This window comes from Lissotriton helveticus, chromosome 3_1, assembly GCF_964261635.1.
Source record: "Lissotriton helveticus chromosome 3_1, aLisHel1.1, whole genome shotgun sequence".
Taxonomy (NCBI): domain Eukaryota; kingdom Metazoa; phylum Chordata; class Amphibia; order Caudata; family Salamandridae; genus Lissotriton; species Lissotriton helveticus.
Window position 1 is genome coordinate 395945607 of NC_136061.1, and position 23496 is coordinate 395969102.

The 23496-nt window shown below is 45.5% G+C and overlaps 1 protein-coding gene across 1 annotated transcript in view; it reads right to left on the reverse strand.

Annotated features, from left to right (window-relative positions):
* RPA1 (replication protein A1) overlaps positions 1-23496 on the reverse strand; it is a 251759-nt gene that overhangs the window by 132310 nt on the left and 95953 nt on the right. The window contains exon 6 of the mRNA XM_078680149.1: positions 11278-11367. Coding sequence (XP_078536275.1) covers positions 11278-11367 — 90 coding nt within the window. The remainder of the gene's footprint in view (positions 1-11277; positions 11368-23496) is intronic.

Genomic DNA, 23496 nt, shown 5'->3' on the forward strand with positions numbered 1-23496 from the left:
TCACATGTGGATTGTGGTATAGTGGGTGCAGCACTGTGAGGCACTAAAACATCAGGGGGCAGAGCGGAGGATGTAGATGCAGCAGCAGCATTCATCGGTGCCGGACCTTGGGGCAGCAATGCAGTGATGAGCAGGTGCAGGGCATGATAGATGCCAACTTCATTGCGCTGGTGTGCAGCCCTGGCAGCCATTTGTTGTCCCTGCATCCGCTCCATGCTCTCCATTATCGGACAGATGTTGCCCAAATCCTGGCTGACATTGCTGAAGCCACTCTGACCAGACAATTGTTGTGTCTGAATCATGACTCCAGCAATGTCAGCCATAGACCGTTGTGGAGCATTAAGCGGGATGAGGGTGTCAGTGATCTTTTGTAAGTTGTCCCGGATGGGACTCAGACACCCATGTATGGCATCAAGTTTGGCCGCCAGTCTCTCAAACCCCACCCGCACCTGATCAGCTATCTCCCGCTGGACCTCTAGCACACTGCGTTGGAAGGCCTGATGTGGGTTCTCGAATTCCTGGGAGCCAGATGTGGTGGGCGGTGCTTGCTTCTGGTTGGTTTGTGCAGGGGGTGGGGTTGCCGCGATGCTGCTGGGTTGCCCTGCTCCTGGAGGTGGGATGCTGAAGGAGTCTAGTGGATTTTGAAGCTCATCATGATTTATGGTGGGGTAATCATCCTTGTCATCAGTGAAGGTTGGGCCAGTCTGCCGTCTAGGTGACGTCTCTCCTGCTGCAATGTAATAGGGGAGATACAGTTCAACAGTGTGTTTCATGCATGATCATGCATTGGATGAGTTTACAAGCAGACTGCAGGACATGGTACATTCTGACTGTTTTTGAGGAAATGCCAGTTTGTTGCAGGATAGTGATTATTTTGAGGGCATCACAGATGTGATGTTTTTGTTGTACATTGTCATCTCACAGTTTACAGCTATGACAAATGTGATTGTACAATTTCTACACACAAGCGGCACCAGTTGTGTCCTCTGTTCATTTGTGTGAGTAATGCAGTTTGTACCACATAGTAGTCAATGTTGATAAGCTCAGATTTGTATGTGTGTGCACTGCATTGTGTGATAGTGGCACCGGCAGCATTTGGTTTTACTGCCTGCTATACCTTCCAGGCAGTGAGCCTTTCACTTCTGTGCATTTACAATGCTGAGATGATGCAAGCTGGGTGGAATATGGGTCTTGGTCAGAGTTGGGAGGCTTGTGCTTTGTTTGTCATCAAATGTCTTGTTTAAGTAAGGGGATGTATGTACACGAGGATGTGTCAGAGAGTGAAACAAAACACACAACAGAGCAGACCAGGTCAAAACATGGTGTGTGACCATATCAGTGACTGTGAAACAAATGAATGCATGTGTGAGCAAATGTTATTGAGAAACTCACAGGCTAGGACAAGACCCATCAGCCCACCTTTATGGTGGAATATTTCATCATGTGGGAAATGCTAGTCCTTCCATACCACATCCGACCATATAGTGCCGGTGCGGGAAGGGATATCAGTGATCTAGCCGTGATGTTAATCATAAAGTGGTTAGCACTGCACTTTATCAATACCACTTTATGATTAACATCACGGCTAGATCACTGATATCCCTTCCCGTCACTGATATGGTCACACACCATGTTTTGACCTGGTCTGCTCTGTTGTGTGTTTTGTATCTTGATAACAGGGGAGCGAGCAGACAGGTCGTGAAATATTCCCCTTAGACCCTCCACACACATTTCGTTTTTTCTGTGTCAGAGAGTGACCTGCTCCTTTAAGGATGTGGTCCACACTCCGCCACCTCAGTGAGGTGGTGCAGGCCACCTCAATGAGGTGGCCTGCACCATGTTAATATATTGGGCCTGCAGGCATGCTATTCATCATGTACTAGTCAGTGTGGCTCATGTACTAGTCAGTGTGGCTCATGGACACGCAGCTTTGCAGGGTACTGCACATGTGCATGTGTTTTATGCAAGATTAGTTATGTGTGAGGAGAGCCCCCTTAAGCACATTAGCAATGAGAGCCTACTTGCTGTTTCAACCTGTGCTGCACTATGTAGTACACATGGGCATCCAGGTAGCTTTGTCTATTGTGATTAGTCTTGAGTGCATGTCTTCCTTCATGTTTTATCTTGCATGCATTGCTTACTGCCCTCCTATTGGCTTACCCGTTGAGAGTATGGTGCAGCATGAGTTTCTATTGTTGCTGTCTGAAAAGACAGTGTCAACACTCATTACCCTCATGGTTGACCCCACGTGTGGTGTGTAAGTGGTCCGTGATCTGATGTAAGTGCATTTTCTAATGCCTATTTATGGTGCTCAGGCCTAATCACCGCCGCCCTAAAAAGAGATGCAAATGGCAGGGTGATGTGTGTTTGTGTATGTGCCAGGCAACTGCTGACATGGCTGATACATGCTATCCTGGTTCTGTTATTCAATGCCTGGCTTGGCCTGTGGGTGATAACTACCTGACTGCATATTTGTTCACTGACACAGTTGACATACCAAACAGTAAAGTTTAACTGCATATGATAGTGTGATGGGCAACTCACATCAGGACTGATGTTGAATGCTGTTTTCTGTATGGCAGATGTGTACACTTGGGGGTGGAGGAGTGCAATTTGACCTAAGGGTTGAGGGTGCCATTATGGCCTTTGTCATTAACTGTAGCAACTTTGCTATTCTAGCTTGTTGTCATACTTTGGTTGTCATACTGCTTTACAGGCACATTGTGGTTCTGTGAGTATGTCACATAGACAAGGCATGCAGTACATATTTGTGTGACACAATCCTGATCTGCATTGTCCACGTACTGTGGGGTTGTAGGCATAGCCCCCCCTGCTCATTGTATTCCATCGCCCTTTGAATTAGGTCTGCTGTTTGTGTGCATTTTTGGATGTGCATCTTTTATCCAGCGGCCTACAAGGTCACTTTGTTGTGACATTGCATGTGTGTCTGGTATGCAGACTCACTGGATGCTTCCCCACTTAGTGTACACAGGACTCAATCTCATGAACAGGCAAGGGGATGCGGACGGATGTCAGAATTTCCACCTTGCATCACCACGCAAATCCAATTCATCTGCACATGGCCACATCTCTGACGGAAAAATGAGGATGCACTGTGAATGTGACTGATCATGTGCACAAGTAGGCATGCCACCACCAATGTCAACACACCTGCAACATTGTACACATGTGTCTGAGTTGTGTGCCGAAATGTGCATGTGCATATCGGTGGACTTTACTGTACACACACAACCTTGCACTCAACTCAGACACACATGCACATTGATGCAGGTGTGCGGACATTGGTGGTGGCATGCCTCCTTTTGCACATGTCTAAACAAAAAGAGAGGTAGGGAGAGTAGAATGACACTCTTATTCCTCGGTAATAACCAATAAACAAAAGACGTCTTAAGTGAAGCTGTTTGTTTGCTCCTTCTTGTGGTCCTGCATAATCTAAAGCATTGGACACTCTTCTTTTGTTTGTCTTTTTGCACATGATCAGTCACATTCACCGTGCATCTTCTTTTTGGCGTCAGAGAGAGATGAGTCCTTGTGCAGACAATCGGTATATGTGTGGTGATGAGGCAAGGGGGCCATTTTGCCACCCTGCCACAACTGAGTTAATGTGCCATTTTACCATTTGATGTGGCAATTATTGTGTGGTCCGATGTTGATCTTGGACTATATTGGGCTTACTTTTCTGTGCACATTCCAAGTCTGTGTGCCCGCCAATATGTCTCTTGCAATGTATTGTGTGAGTGGGGTGATGTGTTTATGCCACCATGGACAAGGGTATCCGGGACATGATTCACAGTAATTGTGTGTATGCACTGCAATATTTTTAATCTGTGGTTGTTACTCACCCTGTTGTTGTTCTGTCTGGTCACATTCAACAGTATCCTGACCTGCAACTCAGACCACCGTCGCATCACTGATGACTCTGGACACGTGCTCCTCCAACTCATCCAGCTCTTCCTGTGGCGCTGGACTCGCAGCTCCAGTCTGCTTTGCTGCTTTCAGGATGGCTGCTAGTTTCTCCTTGGCCTTGAGCTTAGTATCATGCCAGGGAAGATGCGCTTGGGACCTACCAATGCGTGGCTCCTCCACCTAAAGGGAGATGATATCTGGTTGTTGAAGCGCCTCCAAGTGTTGGGGATGATGCACAACCGCTGGACGAGTCAGGTCTTTGCAACCGTTAAGGAGCAAGGCAGGGTTTGGCACCTGTTTATGTGCAGGTCCTTGGTTCTCATTGTTGCGTCTCTTCTTTCTCCTGCTTCTGTTTCCAGATAGTCAAATGGGTTCGTTTTGGGGGAAAGGGGACATTTAATTTAGGGGCATTTCAGCAGAGTATTTGGTAGAAGCCAATGGGCTACCAGTCACTAGGGTGACTACACTCACTATATGATTCTTATATGCTTCTTGCAGTCGTCCACTGTCTTCCTCCTCTCTGGCGGCATTCACCTTGGACACAATGTCCTGCCATCTTTCTTTTTTTCTTGCCAATGTGACTGTAGAGGTGACATACAGTTCTTGTTGGTGTTCAGTCACCTCCGCAATCAGGACCTGGTTTTCCTGCTGGCTGAACTTGGAATTACTCTTCCTCTTGGCCTTCACATGGGTCTCTGGCTGGTCCTCCTGGGGATTTGTGGGGTTATTTGTGGCCTCTGCACTGGTCCCAGCTTCATCCATGGCTCCCCTGCTATTTTCCATGTTTTTTTTTTTTTCTGTCTGGCGGGCCTTTTTTAGTGCATTTTCCCGCTGAACGTGAGAAATGCAGGCCTGGTGCAAATTAGTGATCCGATTCTGTCGCTAATTGGCCCATAGCAACTTTATGTTAGCGTTAGGCTTGTTAACGCTGTCACACAATCTATTGCTGTCCATTTCTGCCAGAAAGGGAACCTATCGCCTGTTAGCGGCGTGTTGCTAATATGCCGCTAACACGGCGATAGATTCCGGCATTCGACGGTGATTAAAAATCTCGCGCTAAACGCAGTTAGCGATAAATATTGCTATTTGTGGCTGGTATCTCCCCCCCAAGATCTTTGGAATCACCTTAGTAAATTTGGAGATATTGATTTTAGAAGTAAAATCATATAGTAACTTTAATAATGTTATTGAGACATGAGCCTGGAATCCTACAATGTTAAACTATGGGAGGAAAAACAAATGTAGCAAAACGGTACTTGCAGTCGGAGTTCAGGGATGCCCTTTGGGACTTAAGGTGCTATGGAGCCATGGTCCAAAGTACCACCAGCAGTTTCTCTTTACTTACCCTGGTGTGAATGGGTACGGAGGTGCTGGTCGGGATAGAAGCCTCGAGAACTACATTAGAAAAGTCGAGGGGAACTGAAACAGAGGCTGCAATGGGTGACTTGAGTAAAAGCCAGACTGAACCCAAAGGTGGACTCAGGTCGAGGGTACCCATAAGTCAAAGGGGCGTAATAAGAAGCCGTGAACTCTGGCAGGGGGGTTCAGGTGAAATCGTGCTTGACTGACTGGGTACTTGCGTTTGAGGCTCCAATTGTTGGTAGATCTGCAGAAGAGGGGAAAACAAGACAGCCAGGCCACTCTGGTTGCGAGTCTGGTTGGTCCTGAAGTCCCTAGACATGCAGAAAGGCTTCAAAGGCGGTGGTGTCCGGGGTGGGCGAAGTGCCCGCTACTCAGGGTATTGGTGAAGGGGGACTAACGGAGGGTCTAGCATCTGAAACTCAGCAGAGACAGAGGGCTGACCTCCTCGAGCCACAAAAACCTCCGCCTGAGTGGTGATACCTCAGTGAGCCGGATGTCCAACAACACGATGGACCGGGCAGATGCGCTTGGGACCTATAGATGCAAGGGGATGGCTCCTCCCTTTAAAGGGAGATGAAAGCTGGTTGTTGAAGTGTTGGGGATGATGCACAGCGGCAGGACGAGTGAGGTCTTTGCAACCGTTAAGGAGCAAGCAGCAAGGTAGGGTTTGGCACCTGTTTCTGTGCAGGTGCTTGGTTCTCATTGTGGCATCTCTTCCTGGTCCTTCTGTTCCCAGATAGCCAAATCAGTCTGTTTCGGATTGGGAAAACCTAAATATTTAATTTAGGGGCGTTTCAGGGGAGTATATGGTAGTAGCCAAAGGGCTACCTTTCACTAGGGTGACTACACATTCTATATGATCACTTCCTGTGGGGAGAAGGCATAACCCAGACGCAGATGTCTCCATTTCACCGAAATTCAAGATGATGAAAACCTTCTTTGGCTGTTCACTTCTGATAGCCCACTTCAGGGGTGCGACTAGCCTGTGAGTGAAATACTCCTGAATATCAAATTTCCCGTCTACTCTGGAATATGATGGGACCCCGGGAAGAGGCTGGTGTTCCCCAGGTCATGGGGAGTAGTCGGGGTTGCAGGGGCTTTGAAGCCTCTGGCCTGGACATGCTCAATTACTAGCCAGCCTGCTGGAGGAGGGGAGACCATTTCTGTCGAGCAGGCATTGTTCCTGACCTCTGAGAGTGTGCTCTCCCTTGCAGGGGGTCAGAAACTTGTCTGTGGTGGCAGGCTGGAAGATATCAGTCAGCCAAAACACTAAGACTAGTAGGGCTACAGGGGACACCTCTAAGGTGCTCACGGGGTATATGTCTTCATAAATCTGATAATGGCGTCAGTACGGATTTATTGAGACAAGATTTTTGATGCCAAACCCCATTACTTTCAGTGAAGCCATCGTGTAGCTGGGTAACTCGTTCTGTCCAGTGCCCAGTACATGTACTTAATATGGTTTCCTGAACACTTGTAATGACTAGCAATTGAACTAGGAATCACAGGGGCTAATGCAGATTTGTCTTTGCATGCAATATAATGAACCTTGCCTTAGGGCTCTAAAGGCTTGATGTAGGGGTGACTTACATATAGTAAATGCAGTGTGCGCTTGGGCACTGCACAGAGGGTGTGTGCCATGTCTTATTTTCAGAATGACTTGCACCATTTCATGCATCCTGCAATGGCAGTCTGCATGCAGTTTGTGTGTGAGTCCCTTTGAATGGCATAATAGTGGCTGCATCCCTTAGTGACCCTCTTTAGTACCCATGTCCTCGGTATCAGGGGTACCATTTACCAGATTCGTACAATGGGACTAAAGCCACTGCCAATTGGTTTACAATCAACTTTTGTATAGTTTTAGTGAACGAGCACTGGGGCCTGGTTAGCAGGCACCCAGTGCACTTCCAATCAAAATCAACAGTACCAGTGAGCAAAAAGTGGGGGTGACCATGTCAAAATGAGGCACTTTCTTACACCTAGCCAAATAATGGGCATCCAGGGGATGAGAGACATGGGTGAGGTAGCAACAGATATTGGAACTCAAATGTTGCTAATGCATTTGCTTCTTTGAAAACTGGCAAAACATTTTAGAACGTTAAAGTGAGGATTTTATTGTAAATGTGCTGCTATTCATTGTCTAAAGATCCTAATTATTTAATCGTTGTAAGAATGTATAGATCGGAAGTAGAGAACCATCTCATTTGGCATCTTAAATCAAGGGATGCTACTCAGATATTTCTAAAGAAGCAAAAGCAGGTTATTTTCATTTGCCTAGTAGGTCATTCAGAAAACTAATAGAAAATTTGTGTGGTCATGATCTGACCCCATAAATGGTTAGTTTAAGTCGTACAGTTTACACCAGGATGCAGTTGCGTAGTCCAGTGACCTGATCTAACAAGAAGAAAATTAGGGTTTTAGAGCACACAAATTATCATTTAGTCATCAGCATGTAAATCATATCTATGGGTATGAATTATCCCATTAGCTTCACTTGGAGACAATTTCAACACAAATAGTTCAAAATTGAGAATCCAGACTTAATTATCTTGCTGTTCTGTAACCGTTATTTAAAAATTAATATTTTCGTTAAAATGCTTCCAGCACACGACTTGCAGACACGTGTTTCGTCTTTTATAAAGACTTTTTCAAGGCTGGAATGTCAAAACATGCACCAATAAATATACTTTACACGTATATACATTTATACAAGACAACAATAATATACATGTATGTTATTCGGCACATTACATGAGTAGACAATACCCGTAAATATACACAAATACATATACATTCTACGATAAACCACATGACAGTACAATGACTATGTCACACACTGGTAGAGAAGAATACCTAATGATGTTACACATGAGGTCATAAAATCCGTGTGAATATAACATAAGACATATGCCCAAAGAATGCCCTAGTGTGGACATGAATGTTGAAAGAAGGACAGACTTTGAACTTTACATATTAAGAGGATAGAAAGCAGGAAGTGATGAACTACACCTAAAAGAACCAGAAGTAAAAACGCCAATGGCGCTACTTACGGGATACCAGGATTCTTATATTACTTTGGTAAGTGTAAGTTCTTAAAGGTTACAGTGGCTAAATCACTAGGTATACTTCTTGTGTGAAGGACAGTTAATAGGCGTGTTGTATTGCTACATGGGGTCGCAACTTACTATCCATGTGCAAAAATAAGGAGGTGTGGTCGCTTTCGGTGACAGTACTAGCGAATAGGTTTATTTTCAATCCATCTACTTTTTGTTTGGAATTTGTTACAGGCTTGCTATGCAACCGCTTGTGTCACTAGTTATTGCTTTCATGATCCAGTACTTTCTGACATTGTGACTCCATATTTCTTAGAGTCCGTGAGACCTCAGAAAACGGTGGTGATTATGAAAGTTGATTTGTATTTATGACCAGGCTTGGGTCTACACACGGTCCTGCTGAACCTGATACTTACGTTCATGGTGGGTTACTTTGTTTATTTGACATCTGCACCAATCCATTGGCGTTTTTACTTCCTGGTTCGTTTGGGTGTAGTTCATCACTTCCTGCTTTCTAAATATGTATAGTCTGTCCCTCTTTCAACATTCATGTCCACACTAGGGCATTCTTTGGGTCTATATGTCTTATGTTATGTACACACGGATTTTATGACAAGTATATCATCATTAGGTATTCTTCTCAACCAGTGTGTGACAGTCATTGTACTGTCATGTGATTTATCGTATAATGTATATGAATTTGTGTATATTTATGGGTACTGTCTACTAATATAATGTGTCAAATAACATACATGTATATTATTATAAATATTTATGTTGTCTTGTAAAAATGTATATATGTGTGTAAAGTATATTTATTGGTGCATGTTTTGACATTCCAGCCTTTAAAAAGTCTTTGAAAAAGACGAAACACGTGTCGGCAAGTTGTGTGCTGGAAGCTTTTTAACGGAAATATTAATTTTGAAATGAAGGATACTTATCAGCTAGATAATTAAGTCTGGATTCTCAATTTTGAACTATTTGTGTTGAAATTAATGGATATGATTTTCATGCTGACTAAATGATCATTTGTGTGCTGTAAAACCCTAATTTTCTTCTTGTATTGGATGCACATCTAGGTGTGCTCACAACACCGATTAGGTAGTAGGTGTTTAGGGTGAATCTAGCACCCGTTTTGAACATTGTAGTAGACCCATCATATTTTCACGCAAACTGATAAACTGAACTATTCAATTGAATGTGCGGACATTTCCCTGCTAGGGAACACTACTACCTATTTGTTCATGTTTCATATGATCTAACAACAATCCCACATCTACGTATGCAGCCTTATACAGAGCTGATGTCAAAGTGAGTTGCAAAGATTGAGTCCCCAAATCGTGACTGAATTTTAAAACCCTCCTATGCTCCCATTGCAGTATTCATCATGAAGCGTTTCTATGTTGATAAGGGTCTCCAGGACAACCTTTCATCAATAAGACCCAGACCGTTACACTTGCTTCCCAAATCTACTTTATGGAGCTTGAAATCCCAGATAAATTTTCAGCTGTATTTATCAAACCACACTATCTTGCTTTAGTGAAGACTGGGGCACAATTACTACAGCAATACAGTTATAAGCAGAAGAGCAAATGTTGAAACCCTCCACCAGGAAACAGCTAATAGTCTGCTCAGGGACAGGAATTAATCAAATTTTCGGTGGAGCCCAGTTGCCTCCAGTGAAAATGGCACTAAACTCAAGGGTAATCACTAGGAGTCTGCGCCTAAAGAGACTCCTCAACCTAATCAGCCACTAGAAGCAAACAATTTAATTCAAGCCAGAGGGACAGATTTCTTCAAAAAGTGCTCTGTTTCGTAAAACATCGATACATCTAGCTCTTCACAGAAGCTACATGCCTTCAGGTCACATTCCAGCCATAATAAGGGGCTCAGAGACTGCACCAACACTAAGTTTCAGCCAGAAATCATCAACTCGACCAACCACATTCAACTAAAGCCTTTTTCTTTCCATTTTTGAATCATTTTATTTACTGATCATTCAGAACGGAAATGCACACAGGCAATGGCACACCAATAATTCAGACTGCACAGGGTGAATAGGACACAAATATAATTTCAGGAATCACAAAATATTATATATGACCATCCAAGGAACGTGGAAGCAATATGGACTGAGGAAGTATGGACAAACCACCCTATGATGTGGTAAATTTCAGTGCGCAACAGTGTTGCACTCCATCCAAGATCAGACAAGTAAGGAATGTTTTGACAAAGCAATGCATGCAGTCAGACACAGGCTTTGTGCAAACAGTAGAATGGTTGAGTGTGTTGAGCGCATACACAAATGTTCAAGATCACAACATACCCTTGGCAAAGCTATAGCCCTCACAAAGGGAATGAAAAGCACTACATAAATGCAAGTCCTTTATAATACTATATCCATTTGGTTTACTGGGCATTACATAGCCATACTTTCCCATGGTAGCTTGATTTAACTGGCAGACTGTAATCAGATCGCTTGTTAGAAATTGTTCTAGATTGCAACCCAACAGAAATGCACAATTAAGGGATATACGATGAAGTTCTGCAAGCATACGATGCTCCAGAGTTCTAAACTGGACAGGAGATCGGTTGGCACAATGCAACCGATAGTACTGCAGATGTACATTGATATAATCATAGTAAAAATGTTAAGCAAATTCTTTTCACGATTACATTAAAAGTAAAGCCTCTACATTAAAAATGTTCAGCCCTCGAGTGGGGAGGCAGTGTGAGGGTGATCAATGGGAAGCAATATTAATTTTAAATAAATACCCCAAACAGTTAATTTGATCCGATGACGGCTATCACACTTCACCAGCCTCAACCTTGCAAGAACATTCGACTTGCCCAGTACTGCAGTGGGACTGACATACAAGCACTCGCGGCACCCTGACAGCGCTCGGGCATCACAAGGCGCTGAGCAGCATCTCACCTGCTGACGGGGTGCCGTTCTGCTGGAAAGGTTTGTTGACTGCAGGAACAGCTGCTGGAGCGGCTGGAGCTGCTGGTTGCGGGCCTTGTCCTGTGAATCACCAAGCACAGAAATGTTAGCAGTGAAGTGGTACCAAAAAACTGAAGAAATCCCTCGTTTAAGCTCACCGTCAAAATAACGGTCACGGACCGCACACAGGGCAAAACGTCAAACCCAATTTGAAGCACAGTTCATCATCCTGAAAGGCACACTTCTCAGAAAGACTTCAAAATTACTGGCTGCCTTGAAGCAAGGAAAAACCATACAGTGACACAGCCATAACAGATGAGTAACTGCAGGGTTCTCGGGCAATATTCTATCCCATCCATCATGGCTGCCAAGGAAATCAGGCAAAAGAAATATATGTACAGCAAATGCATGCACGCAAAGCCTATCCTTCATCTTAAAGCCCTCTGTCAAATAATCTATACGTCTGGCGAGATAAGCTGAAATATCCATCCTGCAAACCAGGTAGCTAAACTCTGCATTGGGAGGGGGGGGGGGGCGGGAGGAAAGGCAAGGATGGATGTCTCAGTTGAGGGCACAGTATTTTATGAAACGGTATAAAATTTCCTTACATAAACTATATTAATAACGGTCTTTTATACATCTATTCATACATAACGCACCTGCTGTTAGCAGATGATGTAAATAGCCGGTACTAACCGTATCAAATGTATAGGTACTCAAGTTTACCAACCATGAACGATGGAAGGCTGAGATAGCCTTGGACAGATTAAAACTTCATATGAAGATCACAGTAGATGTCAGTGAAAATAGTTAAACTTCAGGAGGAAGCCGCATTAAATAAGTGCAACGGGTGAGCAACCCAGCCCTACTAGGATTGACCCGATTCTAAAACCACCTGCATCTCTGTATATGTCAATGTAACAGCATCCCTTCGGTTTTTGCCAAAATGTAGTAATGAATCCACTCAGAAGGTAAGTGAAACTGCTTTATTAACTTTTGTGGAACACGCACCCTCAGCTTGCTGGTGCCAGGCAAAGTCAGTAAAGGCAGTCTGTCAACATTCCAAAGCTGCCTTCACTTCCAACATTCTAGGACAGAACCAAGGGAGAGCTGGAGAAGGGGAGGGAGGAAGGAACCAAGAGGGACTAGATGTAACAATCTCTTCCCACCACATCCTAAAATAATCACAATTTACTACCGGGCAAGCACTCTCAATATTACCACAAACAAATGCAACGAGGCCACCAACTCAGCCAAACTGAGGTCTCCTTAATTGCATTTCTCCCCCCTCGAGTGGTACGGTCAAAGCATTATTCCAGAGCCGAGCTCCTTAATTCTCCAGGTAAGGGGTGCAAGAGCTCTTTTCCCTCATTTCCCTCCATTAAGCTACGTCCCTCCTCCAGGTAGGCTGCACCGCCCCCATCACCAACCCTCCCATTTTTTTCCTAATTTTCACAGACTATGGGGATATAATCCTCTATCAAAGAGAACATCAAGCCTCACAACTGCTTCTTGGTCTCTTCCTAAAAACCAAATATATCTGCAGGATTTCATGGTGGAATACAAACTGGGCGCTGTCTTTGACAGAGCTGACTCCGTGAGAGCTTTGCCCCCAAACTTGCATCAGCTATCCCACATGGCATCACAGTTATTCAGACTATCCAGAAGGTCATGGATCTATTCTAATTAGGAATGTTCACTGCGCCTTCTCTTGTCTATAAGAGACAAATGACTTCTGTGTGTGTGTGTGTGTGACGATCTTATGATTATTGCCCTTGCACTAATTCAGGTGCTCATATCTAAATGCTACAAGGTAACAGAGTCAATTTCGATTCACTAAGAACCAATTTTCTCTTGGTTTTTGCTCTTAAACCTTTCAGCCTTTTCTGTGGCTTAGGGGACTATAATTCCCTTTGGACGGCAAGTTCTCTTGCAACATTGAAATGCTTTTAGACTCCATGTCGGCTCTCTGCTTCGCTTAAAGTTGGCCCTATTGTTGTGTTGAAGAACTCTCCTAGTGGCTACTGACAATATCACAATGACCCTGGATCAGGGTGGCTTTGTCACAGTGATCCTCTGGGACTGATCAACCACGTTTGATGCGATTGTGCCATCCATCCTCCTCTTCGGGCTTTTCAACCTAAGATTCAGCAATTTCACTCTTAGAGCCTCTATACTTTCCTGAAGAAAAGAATGTATTCGGTTTCAATGCCTCCTTTTTCTCTAGTCTTACCTCACTAAATAGTAGGATAGCACAAGGCTCTTCCTTGAGTTGCATTTTATTTAAGATATAGGTTTCCACCGTAGGCCCATTAGTGTGCAGTTTTGGTTTCAAAACCACATAAGCGAATGAAACGCAAATTATTACCTCATCCAACAATCCTCTGGTCATTGAAGGTCAGTTGTCTAGCTAAACGTCACCTGCAGCTCAGTAAATGATAGAAAACTATTTGAATCCAAATTCCAGCAAAAGAGGAATTAAGACTTTGGCAAACCATCTCTAACTTGGGCGTCTGTTTAGTGGCCAACTGAATTAGGCCCCAAGCCTATTGAAGTTAGTTGTGCCATAAACCTTGACTTTTTCATTGATCAAAATCTTTCGTTTGCAAAACAAATAACCTCTTACCATCTACTTCACCGTTCTGTGAACCCTGAAAAAGACTTTTACACTGCTAATCTTTACCTACTAGTAGTTCAGGCACACTTACATCTAGACTGGATTATGGAAACTATCTAGGATTGTGTGACTTATTGGTGTCACTTCAAATAACGCACCAGATCTCATCTTAAGTCTTCCACACAAAACGTTATTTCTCACCACCTCAGGTAACCTCACTGGCTGCCAGTAAAGCAACGGTCCATCTTCAAAGTTCTATGTATCACTCACAAAGCAGAATACGTAACAAATTCTAGATATAATGTCCATTCTTACCTTGCAGCTAAGCTTTGAACCAACGACCCTCTACATCAAGCTTAGAACCATACCCTGCTCATCAGTCTTCTGTACAAAATTTAAGACATGGCTTTTTAAATCACCTCAAGCTTGGTTCTTAGTGGTTATGAAGATCTCAACTTAAAATGCCCTACAAAGACTCAAGCTCAATATCATCTTTCCAAATGTAAAGAAAATAAAAAAATATTTCTCTTTGTCGGAGCAATCTAACCAGTACACTTGCACCTCAACACGGTCACACACACAAACACAGAGACACACACACAAACACAGAGAGAGACACACACACACACAGACTCTCACACATACACATACACATACACACACACACACACACACACACACTCTCTCTCCGCCTACCCCCAAAACTACCTGGGATTTAGGTCCCCATTATCACAGACCTATGAAAAAGACAACATGCCCTAGTCTGCCTTATGGTATCTGGCAAATATTTTTTTTTACAAATATTTTTATTTGAATCAAGATTACAATTAGTGACATTAATAGTCTCATACTATAATATCAATATACTACAATCACCAAATATATAGCGTCTTTTAAAAAAAAACTTTTTTTATAATAAACTCCAGCCCTCTACCCCCCACCCTGGCCAATCCCAAATGGCAGACCCCTCAGGAAAAAGATACAAAACAATACCCGTTCAACGGTTTCCTTCAGTGCAGTGTCCATTAATAGCTTCACATTGAGCTTTATTGGCATTTTTTCGTACACTCATTTACATCATAGCTGGGTGGCTGATCAGGTACATAGTGAATGGCGCACAAAATTCTTTAGGCCTAGAGACCTTGGGCAGCTCCGCTGCATAAGCATTCAGTTGTTCCTTACAGAAAACAAGATCTCTAATCCATTTAATAAGTGTTGGGGTAGCCCTGGTATTCAAATGCATAGCTACAGCTCGCTTAGCAAATAGAGTGGAAATAGCAACTATGCGCCGGTTGCACGGCTTGAGTCCCTTTAGATATCCCAGTAAACATATCTAAGGCGTGCAGTTGACAATTTCTGATATCCCTTCAGTCAGTATCAGTACCACTCTCCGCCAAAACGTTGCTATCGCAGCACACTCGGAGTCTAGGTGTATAAAATCCACCATATCCTTCCCACATCTCGGGCATCTAGCGTCCTCTCGCAGCCCAAACTTCCTCAATTGTGCTGGGATATAGTAAACTTGGTGCAGATATTTCAAATAACTAATACGAAGATTGCAGTTAGCAGTCAAATTCCCAGTTAGCTTACAGCAGACCTCCCAGCTCTCCTGGGGGCCCGGGGAGCACAAGCACAGAGTTTCATTTATCTAATGCAGAAGAACCTGACCATTCATTCTCACGTTGAGAAGTGTTATACATTCTCGTGATTAGTCCACTACTTTCACCACCACTCAACACAGCCTGTAGCGCCTTTAACCCAATTGGTTCCTGTGGGATATTCGGGCTTACAGAGCGCATCGCCACACGCAGCCTGGCATATATAAACCCATACATTGCTTTGTATGGCTTTTCTGCTTCAAAATCACTTAGTTATAAAAGGGCCGTTTCTGTACATATCCCCTAGCTTGATAATCCCTACTGACTGCAGCACCTCCAATGCCCTGCGCTCCGAGATTCCCGGGTGGGCATCAATAGGTATGTCTGATGCATATATGAGGTCTCTCCCAGCACGAGAGGCAAGTGCGCTCCACGAACAGACAGTGCACCTGACTGGATTAATTTCCTTCCTATGGCTTCCCTCACAATAATATAATATTCTAGCTGCCAGTGGTGTTGGATGTGCCGTGTCCTCCTCCACCGCCAGATGTGGCAGATATTTTTGTGGGGAAAAACCAGAAATGCACAAACTGTGGCTGAGCGCACAGATATACGTTTCTTCAAACCCTCCCAAGTTCGAATGGTAAGGTCAGCATGCTCCAGCTACATCTCAGTTTTTTACCAGCCAATACCAATGACAGCAGACAGAACTGCAGTGTTTTAAAAAAATGCTACATTAAGTTTTATTGGGACGTTAATAAATAAGTAAAGAAGCTTAGGTAGTACAGTCATTTTTAACACAGCAATTCTATCTGCCAGTGACAGCGGCAAGCGTTTCCAGTGTGCTATTTTCTCCGTAATTTCTGTCACTGCCCTCCCATAGTTCATTTTTAGTATCGTTTCCAGATCTCTGTGCACCCACACACCCAGATACTTCACTGGGTCCACAGATCAGGATAATGGATATTCCATCTGGAATTGTAGCGTACTGTCTGTTAATGGAAGGATGGTAGATTTCGCCCAGATTATTCTCAAACCCGATTGTCGCTCGAACAGAATATATTCGTGCAGCAAAGTCGCTAAATGGGTAGCTGGGTCCTGCACGTACAGTAACATATCATCCGCACAGAGTTAAATGACTAATGGGTGATGTCTGAACCCTAGTGCGGCGACTGCATGCTTCGGACGGATTTTGCATGCCAGAGGTTTTAATGCCAGGCCAAATAACGTCGGCGACAGTGGGTATCCCTGCTGCGTACCCCTACAGATTGGAAATGAATCAGTCACCCAGCAACTGACTCGCAACCTAGCGCGTGGTTCGGTATACAATAGCCTTATCCACTTAAAAAAGAATGGCGGCATTTCCATTATTTGTAACACCACAAACATATGCCCCCATGGCAACGAGTCAAAAGCTTTTGTGGCATCTAGTAATACCGCCACTGCTGGGGTGTCAGGGTCTAGGTGGTATTGTACAGAGATGATGTACTGTTGGTCATTTGGGGACAAATCCCGATTGGTCAGGGAGAACTAATTTGGGGATCAGCGGTTGCAGCCAACATGCGATCAGTGATAGCGGTCCATATGAATCACATTGGTTAGCCACCTTATCTGGCTTTAGAAGTGTAACTAGCAGGGCTTCCCTGAGGGAGGTGAGGGGTAGTATTCCTGTCTCATACACCTCGGCATACACCTTCAATAATTACGGGGTCAGCTCTTCCCTATAGGCCTAGTAGAATTCACTGGGCAGCCCATCTATTCCAGCCGCCTTACATGTGGGTAGGGCCATTATAGCCGCTTTAACATCCTCTACATCAAACGGTTGGGTCAAGTACTCACGCTGCCCATTCGATAGCCACACCAGAGCAACATCTTCGAGATAGTTGTTGACCGCATCACCCGAAGCGGTCTGCTTGGTCCCATACAATTTTGAATAGAAGTCAACAAGAATTTTACCTCTCTCAGGGGTAGAGTGCAGAAACACCTCACTTTCATCTTACAAATCTGTAATGTCTTCCTGTTCCCTGGGTAATGTTAGTTTATGTGCTAATGAGCGGCTAGGCCTCCCTCCCTCGCCATAATACCTTGCTCTGGACCTCTGGGACTTATGCAGTATCTCCTGATCCCCCGTTTCGTTGTGTTCTGTGATTAACTCCCGTACGTGGGCCAGGGTGACAGATCTAGGGTTCTTTTCATAGTCACATTCTAGCTTGCCAATTCGATCCACTAATACCTGCATCCTGTTTCGCAGGTCTTTTAACACTCCTGCTTGGGCGCCCATGCATTCCCCCCTTATGGTGACCTTAAACGCTTTCCAAAGTGTGCCTACACTTTCCACTGTGCCCTCATTTTCTGAGAAAAAGTTGCCAATTGCCTCCTCTATTTTGGCCCGAAACACTATCTGTGAGGGAAGTTGGCTGCAGTCACACTGAAATGGAGGTTTGCTACACGTCAGCACCTTCAGTACCAATAACACTGGGGCGGGATCGGAAAGCGTCAGAGCAAGATGCTTAACAGAGTCCAAGAAGCCGCCTCCTTGGACACTAGCCAGTAATCCAGCCTAGACCATGAACCATGCACTGTTGATACAAATGTGCCCTCCTTCACACCTGGGTTACTGACCCACCATACATCCACTAGCCCCTCTGCATCAATCAATTCCCCCAATATCGTTGCAACCGGTTTTCCTCGCCCATACGCATTAGTAGAGCGGTCCAACCTAGAGTCCAAAGACACATTCCTATCCCCACCCCACATTGCCACGATGGCGGGTAGGATGCGATATGTCGCCATATATCGTTGAAAAATGCAGGGTCATCAATATTGGGCATGTAAGTATTAACTAGGAGTACCAATTTATCTCCAAGCTTGCCCAGTGCTAAAAGAACCCTCCCTTGCTCATCTACTTCAGACTTAATGAACGTATATGGAGTTCCTGTTATAATCAAAAGCATTGTTCCCCTTGAATATGAGAAGAATGAAGCGATCTTCATCCAAGCCCAGAGCGGCATCCACCTTCAATTAGTTAGGTTTAGTTAAATGTGTCTCCTGGAGACATGCAATCTGTACATCTGGTCTATCTAAAAAGGTGAACACATTTTGGATTTTTTTGTGGTTCTTTAGCCCTCGTACATTTCATGTTATTAACTTAATGCAATCACCCAGATCCGCACAATCATATTTTGCACATTCCATTCCATGAGATATTCCGATGCAGACAAAGCATAAGAACAAAGCACGTCACATCAATTCCCCCCAGAGTCCGCCATGTATCCCCCCAAATCCCCCACCCACTTCAGCACCCACAACTTGCAAAAGGCACCGCAATTTGTGTTAACTAAACAGCCTGATGCCCAATTAACCCACAAAAACATTTGGGGTACTCCCAGTTGGAGACACAAGAGTGCTTTCTGCCTCCCGTTGTAGATGGGAGGTGGTCGAGCTAATCTAATATCCTAAACAGCGTCCTCGTCTATCCAACAAGTAATAAAGGATAACATCATTATACAAACTGACATTTCACATTCTCTCTCCCTGGTGTCATCTATCCCTTTTGTATTACATACCTTAACTCGTTCATATTTTATCCAACCAGCCATTGTACAACACATATGTAGTGAGTCCCAGGACAGCATATCAATTCCACATCAGCCCCATTACAGCAATTACAGTCCATGAGTCCATGATCACAGTTCAGACCTCATTGCTCCTCCTCATCTGGTCCTGCAGAGGGTTCCATTCTACGTTTCTTTAAGCTTCTCGCATGCTCCATGGCAGCTTGTGTATTTGTGAAGAACTTGCAAAACCAACAGTTGATGGACAGAATGCAGAACAATGTCATACATTCACCTCAGTACAGAGATCTGGGCCTAAATCCATCGTTTTTTTGCACTCCACACCACCCCAGTTCAGACATGGCTATATGCAAATCAGCCTTGACCCTGTGCCTCATGGGAACAGTCCAGCCCGAACTGCCAAGCCATGTCTTTCCAGGACCGGAATCAAGCATCCTAGGACCGGTTTCTGGCTATCAGCCGTCTTCAGCCAGGATAGCTTGACTCCAGTGGTGTGGAGAGCATGGGACTCACGTCTGAGCATAACCCATCCCACTCGGGTTGACAAATGCAAAACCAACAGTTGATGGACAGAATGCAGAACAATGTCATACATTCACCCCAGTACAGAGATCTGGGCCTAAATCCAATCCATAGTTTTTTTGCACTCCACACCACCCCAGTTCAGACATGGCCATATGCAAATCAGCCTTGACCCTGTGCCTCATGGAAACAGTCCAGCCGAACTGCCAAGCCATGTCTTTCCAGGACCGGAATCAAGCATCCTAGGACCGGTTTCTGGCTATCAGCCGTCTTCAGCCAGGATAGCTTGACTCCAGTGGTGTGGAGAGCATGGGACTCACGTCTGAGCATACCCATCCCACTCGGGGTGACAAATACAAAACCAACAGTTGTGAAAAACTTGGACGAACCCACCGGCCCAATCTTCAGACGCGCAGGATAAAGCATGGCATACAGGAGGGATGTCTTCTGCTTGCAGTATTTTTATGTCGGGATAAATTCTCTCCTAGCGGCTTGTACTGCAGTGGTAAAATCTGGGAAGAATGCTAAACTGTTTCCTTGATGCGTAATCTCTCCCTTCTCTTGAGCTAGTTTAAGGATTGCATCTCGATAGTTCAACAGTCTCGCAATTATGGGGTGAGGCGGGGCCCTAGGATTTGGGCGTACCGCAAGAGAACAGTGAGCGCGTTCCACTACCAGCATTGGGGAAATATCAGTTCCAAAAATCTTTCAGAAGCTTCTCCACAAACCGCTCCCTTTTACCAACGTTTGTCGGCTCTGGTAGCCTCATAATCCTTACATTATTTCTCCAGGACCTCGCCTCCAGATCCTCGTACTTAGCCTGTATAACTGCTAGCACTCTTTCCATGTTTACCTTTTTGTCTGTTACTGTTTGCAACCCATCCTCTACCTTGGAGACTCGGTGCTCCACCTCTCAGCCTGGCACCCTGTTTGTCCAATTTGGCAGCCATATTGTCCATTTGCAGATTCAACGCATCAATTCTCCCATCGATGGATTGCAGACTATGCTGCGTCACAAGTAGCGTGGACTCCAATGTAGGGGTGGTATCGGACAAGGTCTCTGCCCCTGAATCTGATGCTGCTTTTTGCTGCGTCCTACTGGCTATGAATGTGAGGCGCAGCAGCAATTTATATGCTTTGCCCATCTTGCACAATCCTATGCAACACGATCTGTACTGTCTCGCTTACAGAATTAACGTACAACAGGCACACTCCAACCGCCCTGGTGTTCTTGCAATGTAGTGAGGTGGTGCACGATATCTTATCGATCACGTTACCTTGAAATGCCACACAATCTATGCCCGATACTTCCAGATCTCAACCTGCATGCAGCAATTCAGTCACTACATTAACCCTGTTGTCTCTGGGATCTCGAGCAACAGGCCTCAGTCTCAAGTCGTACTATGCAACAGCCGATCCGCTTCTTCAATGTTCCAGCATTTAGGCGGCCACCGCCCCTTCCCATCAGGTCTGTCACTTCACAGCGATATTTATGCCCCTACAGTCAGCCTCAGAAATATAAATGTAGCGCAGCAGTGTCCGCCGCCACATTTCCACCCCCAAGCAGGCCTTCTTACCAGAGGGGATCAGCGGTCCGCGTCTGTTCTCTCTTGTTGGGCCCCCAAGCTACGACTTTAAGGCCTTCCTGCGTTCTGGCAGCACCGGCCTCACTTATGCAAATGCCGCTCGCCCTTCCAGGCGATTACGTGATGCGCACTGCCTCATCAAGGCGGCAGCAGTGTGGCGGTTTCTACAGCTTATTTTCTCGCCTCCATCAGCCCTTCTGGTCTCAGAGGCGGGGGAGCCAGAGTCCAATTCCTTGCTCCCTCTGGCTGCGCCTTGCGGCCCTCGTGCAGTCTCGAATCTCCAGCCTCGGTTGCAGTCACTGACTGCCTGCTCTCGAAGCTCCGATATCTGCCCGGCTGCCCCTTGACTCCCCAATCACCACCTCGCATTCACACCAGCTGTCAGTACCTGAGGAGCCATGATCCCTAGTTTACGTTGCCAGAGGTCTTAGCAGACACTTGCAGCCGCCAATTCGTCCTTCCGCGGCCGCTTTAGCCCGTATAACAAGGCCCCCACTCGATCCAACCAACGTCCGATCAATTTGCAGCACTTTACTTCACCAGATGGGTAATTTTGCCTTGTCGGGGAACAGGATAATGGTCGGGTTGCTGGCTCGACTGGCAGAGCTGCACTAATACACAGCCATCTTGCCGGGCGCCCTCTAGCACCCCCTTCCTCGGTATGAGGCAACTGCTTGCTTCGGTGTACAGATTTAAATAAACTAAAGCAAAATATCAAATTCTGCAATCCAGTATGCTTAGTGCATCATATACAACCTGTTGTAGGAAATTGGATTATTATTTGGGGTGGGTGACTACCTACCTCATGAAAGAATCACAAAATAGTTGTTTAAATTTCTAGCTAGCCTGATTCCCGAGACACAGTATTAGGATGATAATCTACACTAGTTTTCTTTACAGGCCCGCTAGGCCTCCCACAGTGAAATACAGCTTTTGCGTGCTAGTCACTGTAAGGAATGCAAACATTAAATTTCTACATGTCCTACTTGTAAATACCATGCACTCTGCCTTGTGGGTGACATGGCCTACACAGATTTTTTAATATGTAAAAGGGAGGGTCGTGCGACCCCGTCCAAAAGGGAGGGTCGTGCGACCCCATCCAAAAGGGAGGGTCGTGCGTCCCCGTCCAAAATCTGTGACGCACAAACTGACCTGAAATGACACCCTGAAGTAGAGGAACACACACTCTACTGAGCAAGCAGATTGCGGGCCGCAGTGGTGGAGCGCAACGATCGAGTGCTGCAGAGACGGCACTGGCCGGCCTACTGACGTAGAGGAGGCTCAGGTGCGTGCGTTGGTTCCAGCGCCGGAGGACAGTGAGCCGAGGAATCCTGGGGGTGAATGCTGGGAAGGCTGCTGTAGCGAGGGGTGATTCATTGGCTGCGGGCCCTGCCCTCCTACGCCAGAAACAGCGGATGTGGAGAGATATGCGGGTGACCCGACCAGAGTTACCAGTAAGCCGGAAGCCCTGCGGTAAGCGGAGCGTAAGGAGCAACCAGCTGATAGCTGCCCTATTAAAGAATCCTCGGCACAGAGGGAAGTGAGACGCGATCGGAGCAAACCTGATCTAACTGCACCGGCGGGCCCTGAGGAGTTTGCGGCATGGCTCCATTCGCCCTGAGCAGTAGAGGCAGAAAGAAAGGCCGGCTGAGTTGGACTTATTGGGTCCTGATATTCACCTGAGCTGAGACAGCAGTTGTAAGTGCAGACGCGGTGACAGTCAGAGCTGCGGCTCGGTGTAGCAAGCGGGCTATGTGTGAAGAGTGAAGCTGGAGGCCCCGGCGGCTTGCAAGGAGAGGAGACTGAAGCACATCAAACAAAGGGAGCAGAGCAGCGGCAGAGCAGAGAGCGAAGCAGTGTCGCTTGGACAGTTGGACTTTGAGGTACCATTTCGTCACGTGGGTAGGGGAGCGCACTGAGAGTACTCCACTTGCCCTTAATTTATAGCACAACTATAACCTGTATACGTGCTTGCTCACCAGAGACACTTAAACGTAAAATAAGGAGCGCAACTACCCCACGCTGGATTGCTTGTCTAGCCCTGCTGTGAGGGAGACAGCCAACACTATCAGGCTATCAAACTACAACGTATAGTGAAAGCACCTGGGAAGACACAGATGCACAGGACGAGGTGTTCCCCTTAGACTGCCTGAGCACCTGCTGGTCACGAGTGCTGTTACCCAGAGAGGCAAGAATACTGTACTGGTGGTTAATAAGTGCAGCAAGCGTATACACAACCACCCGAAGCGAAGAGGAGATCATGGGTAAAGTAGACAAAACTCAGCCTAAAACCAACTTTGACTAACGAAAGA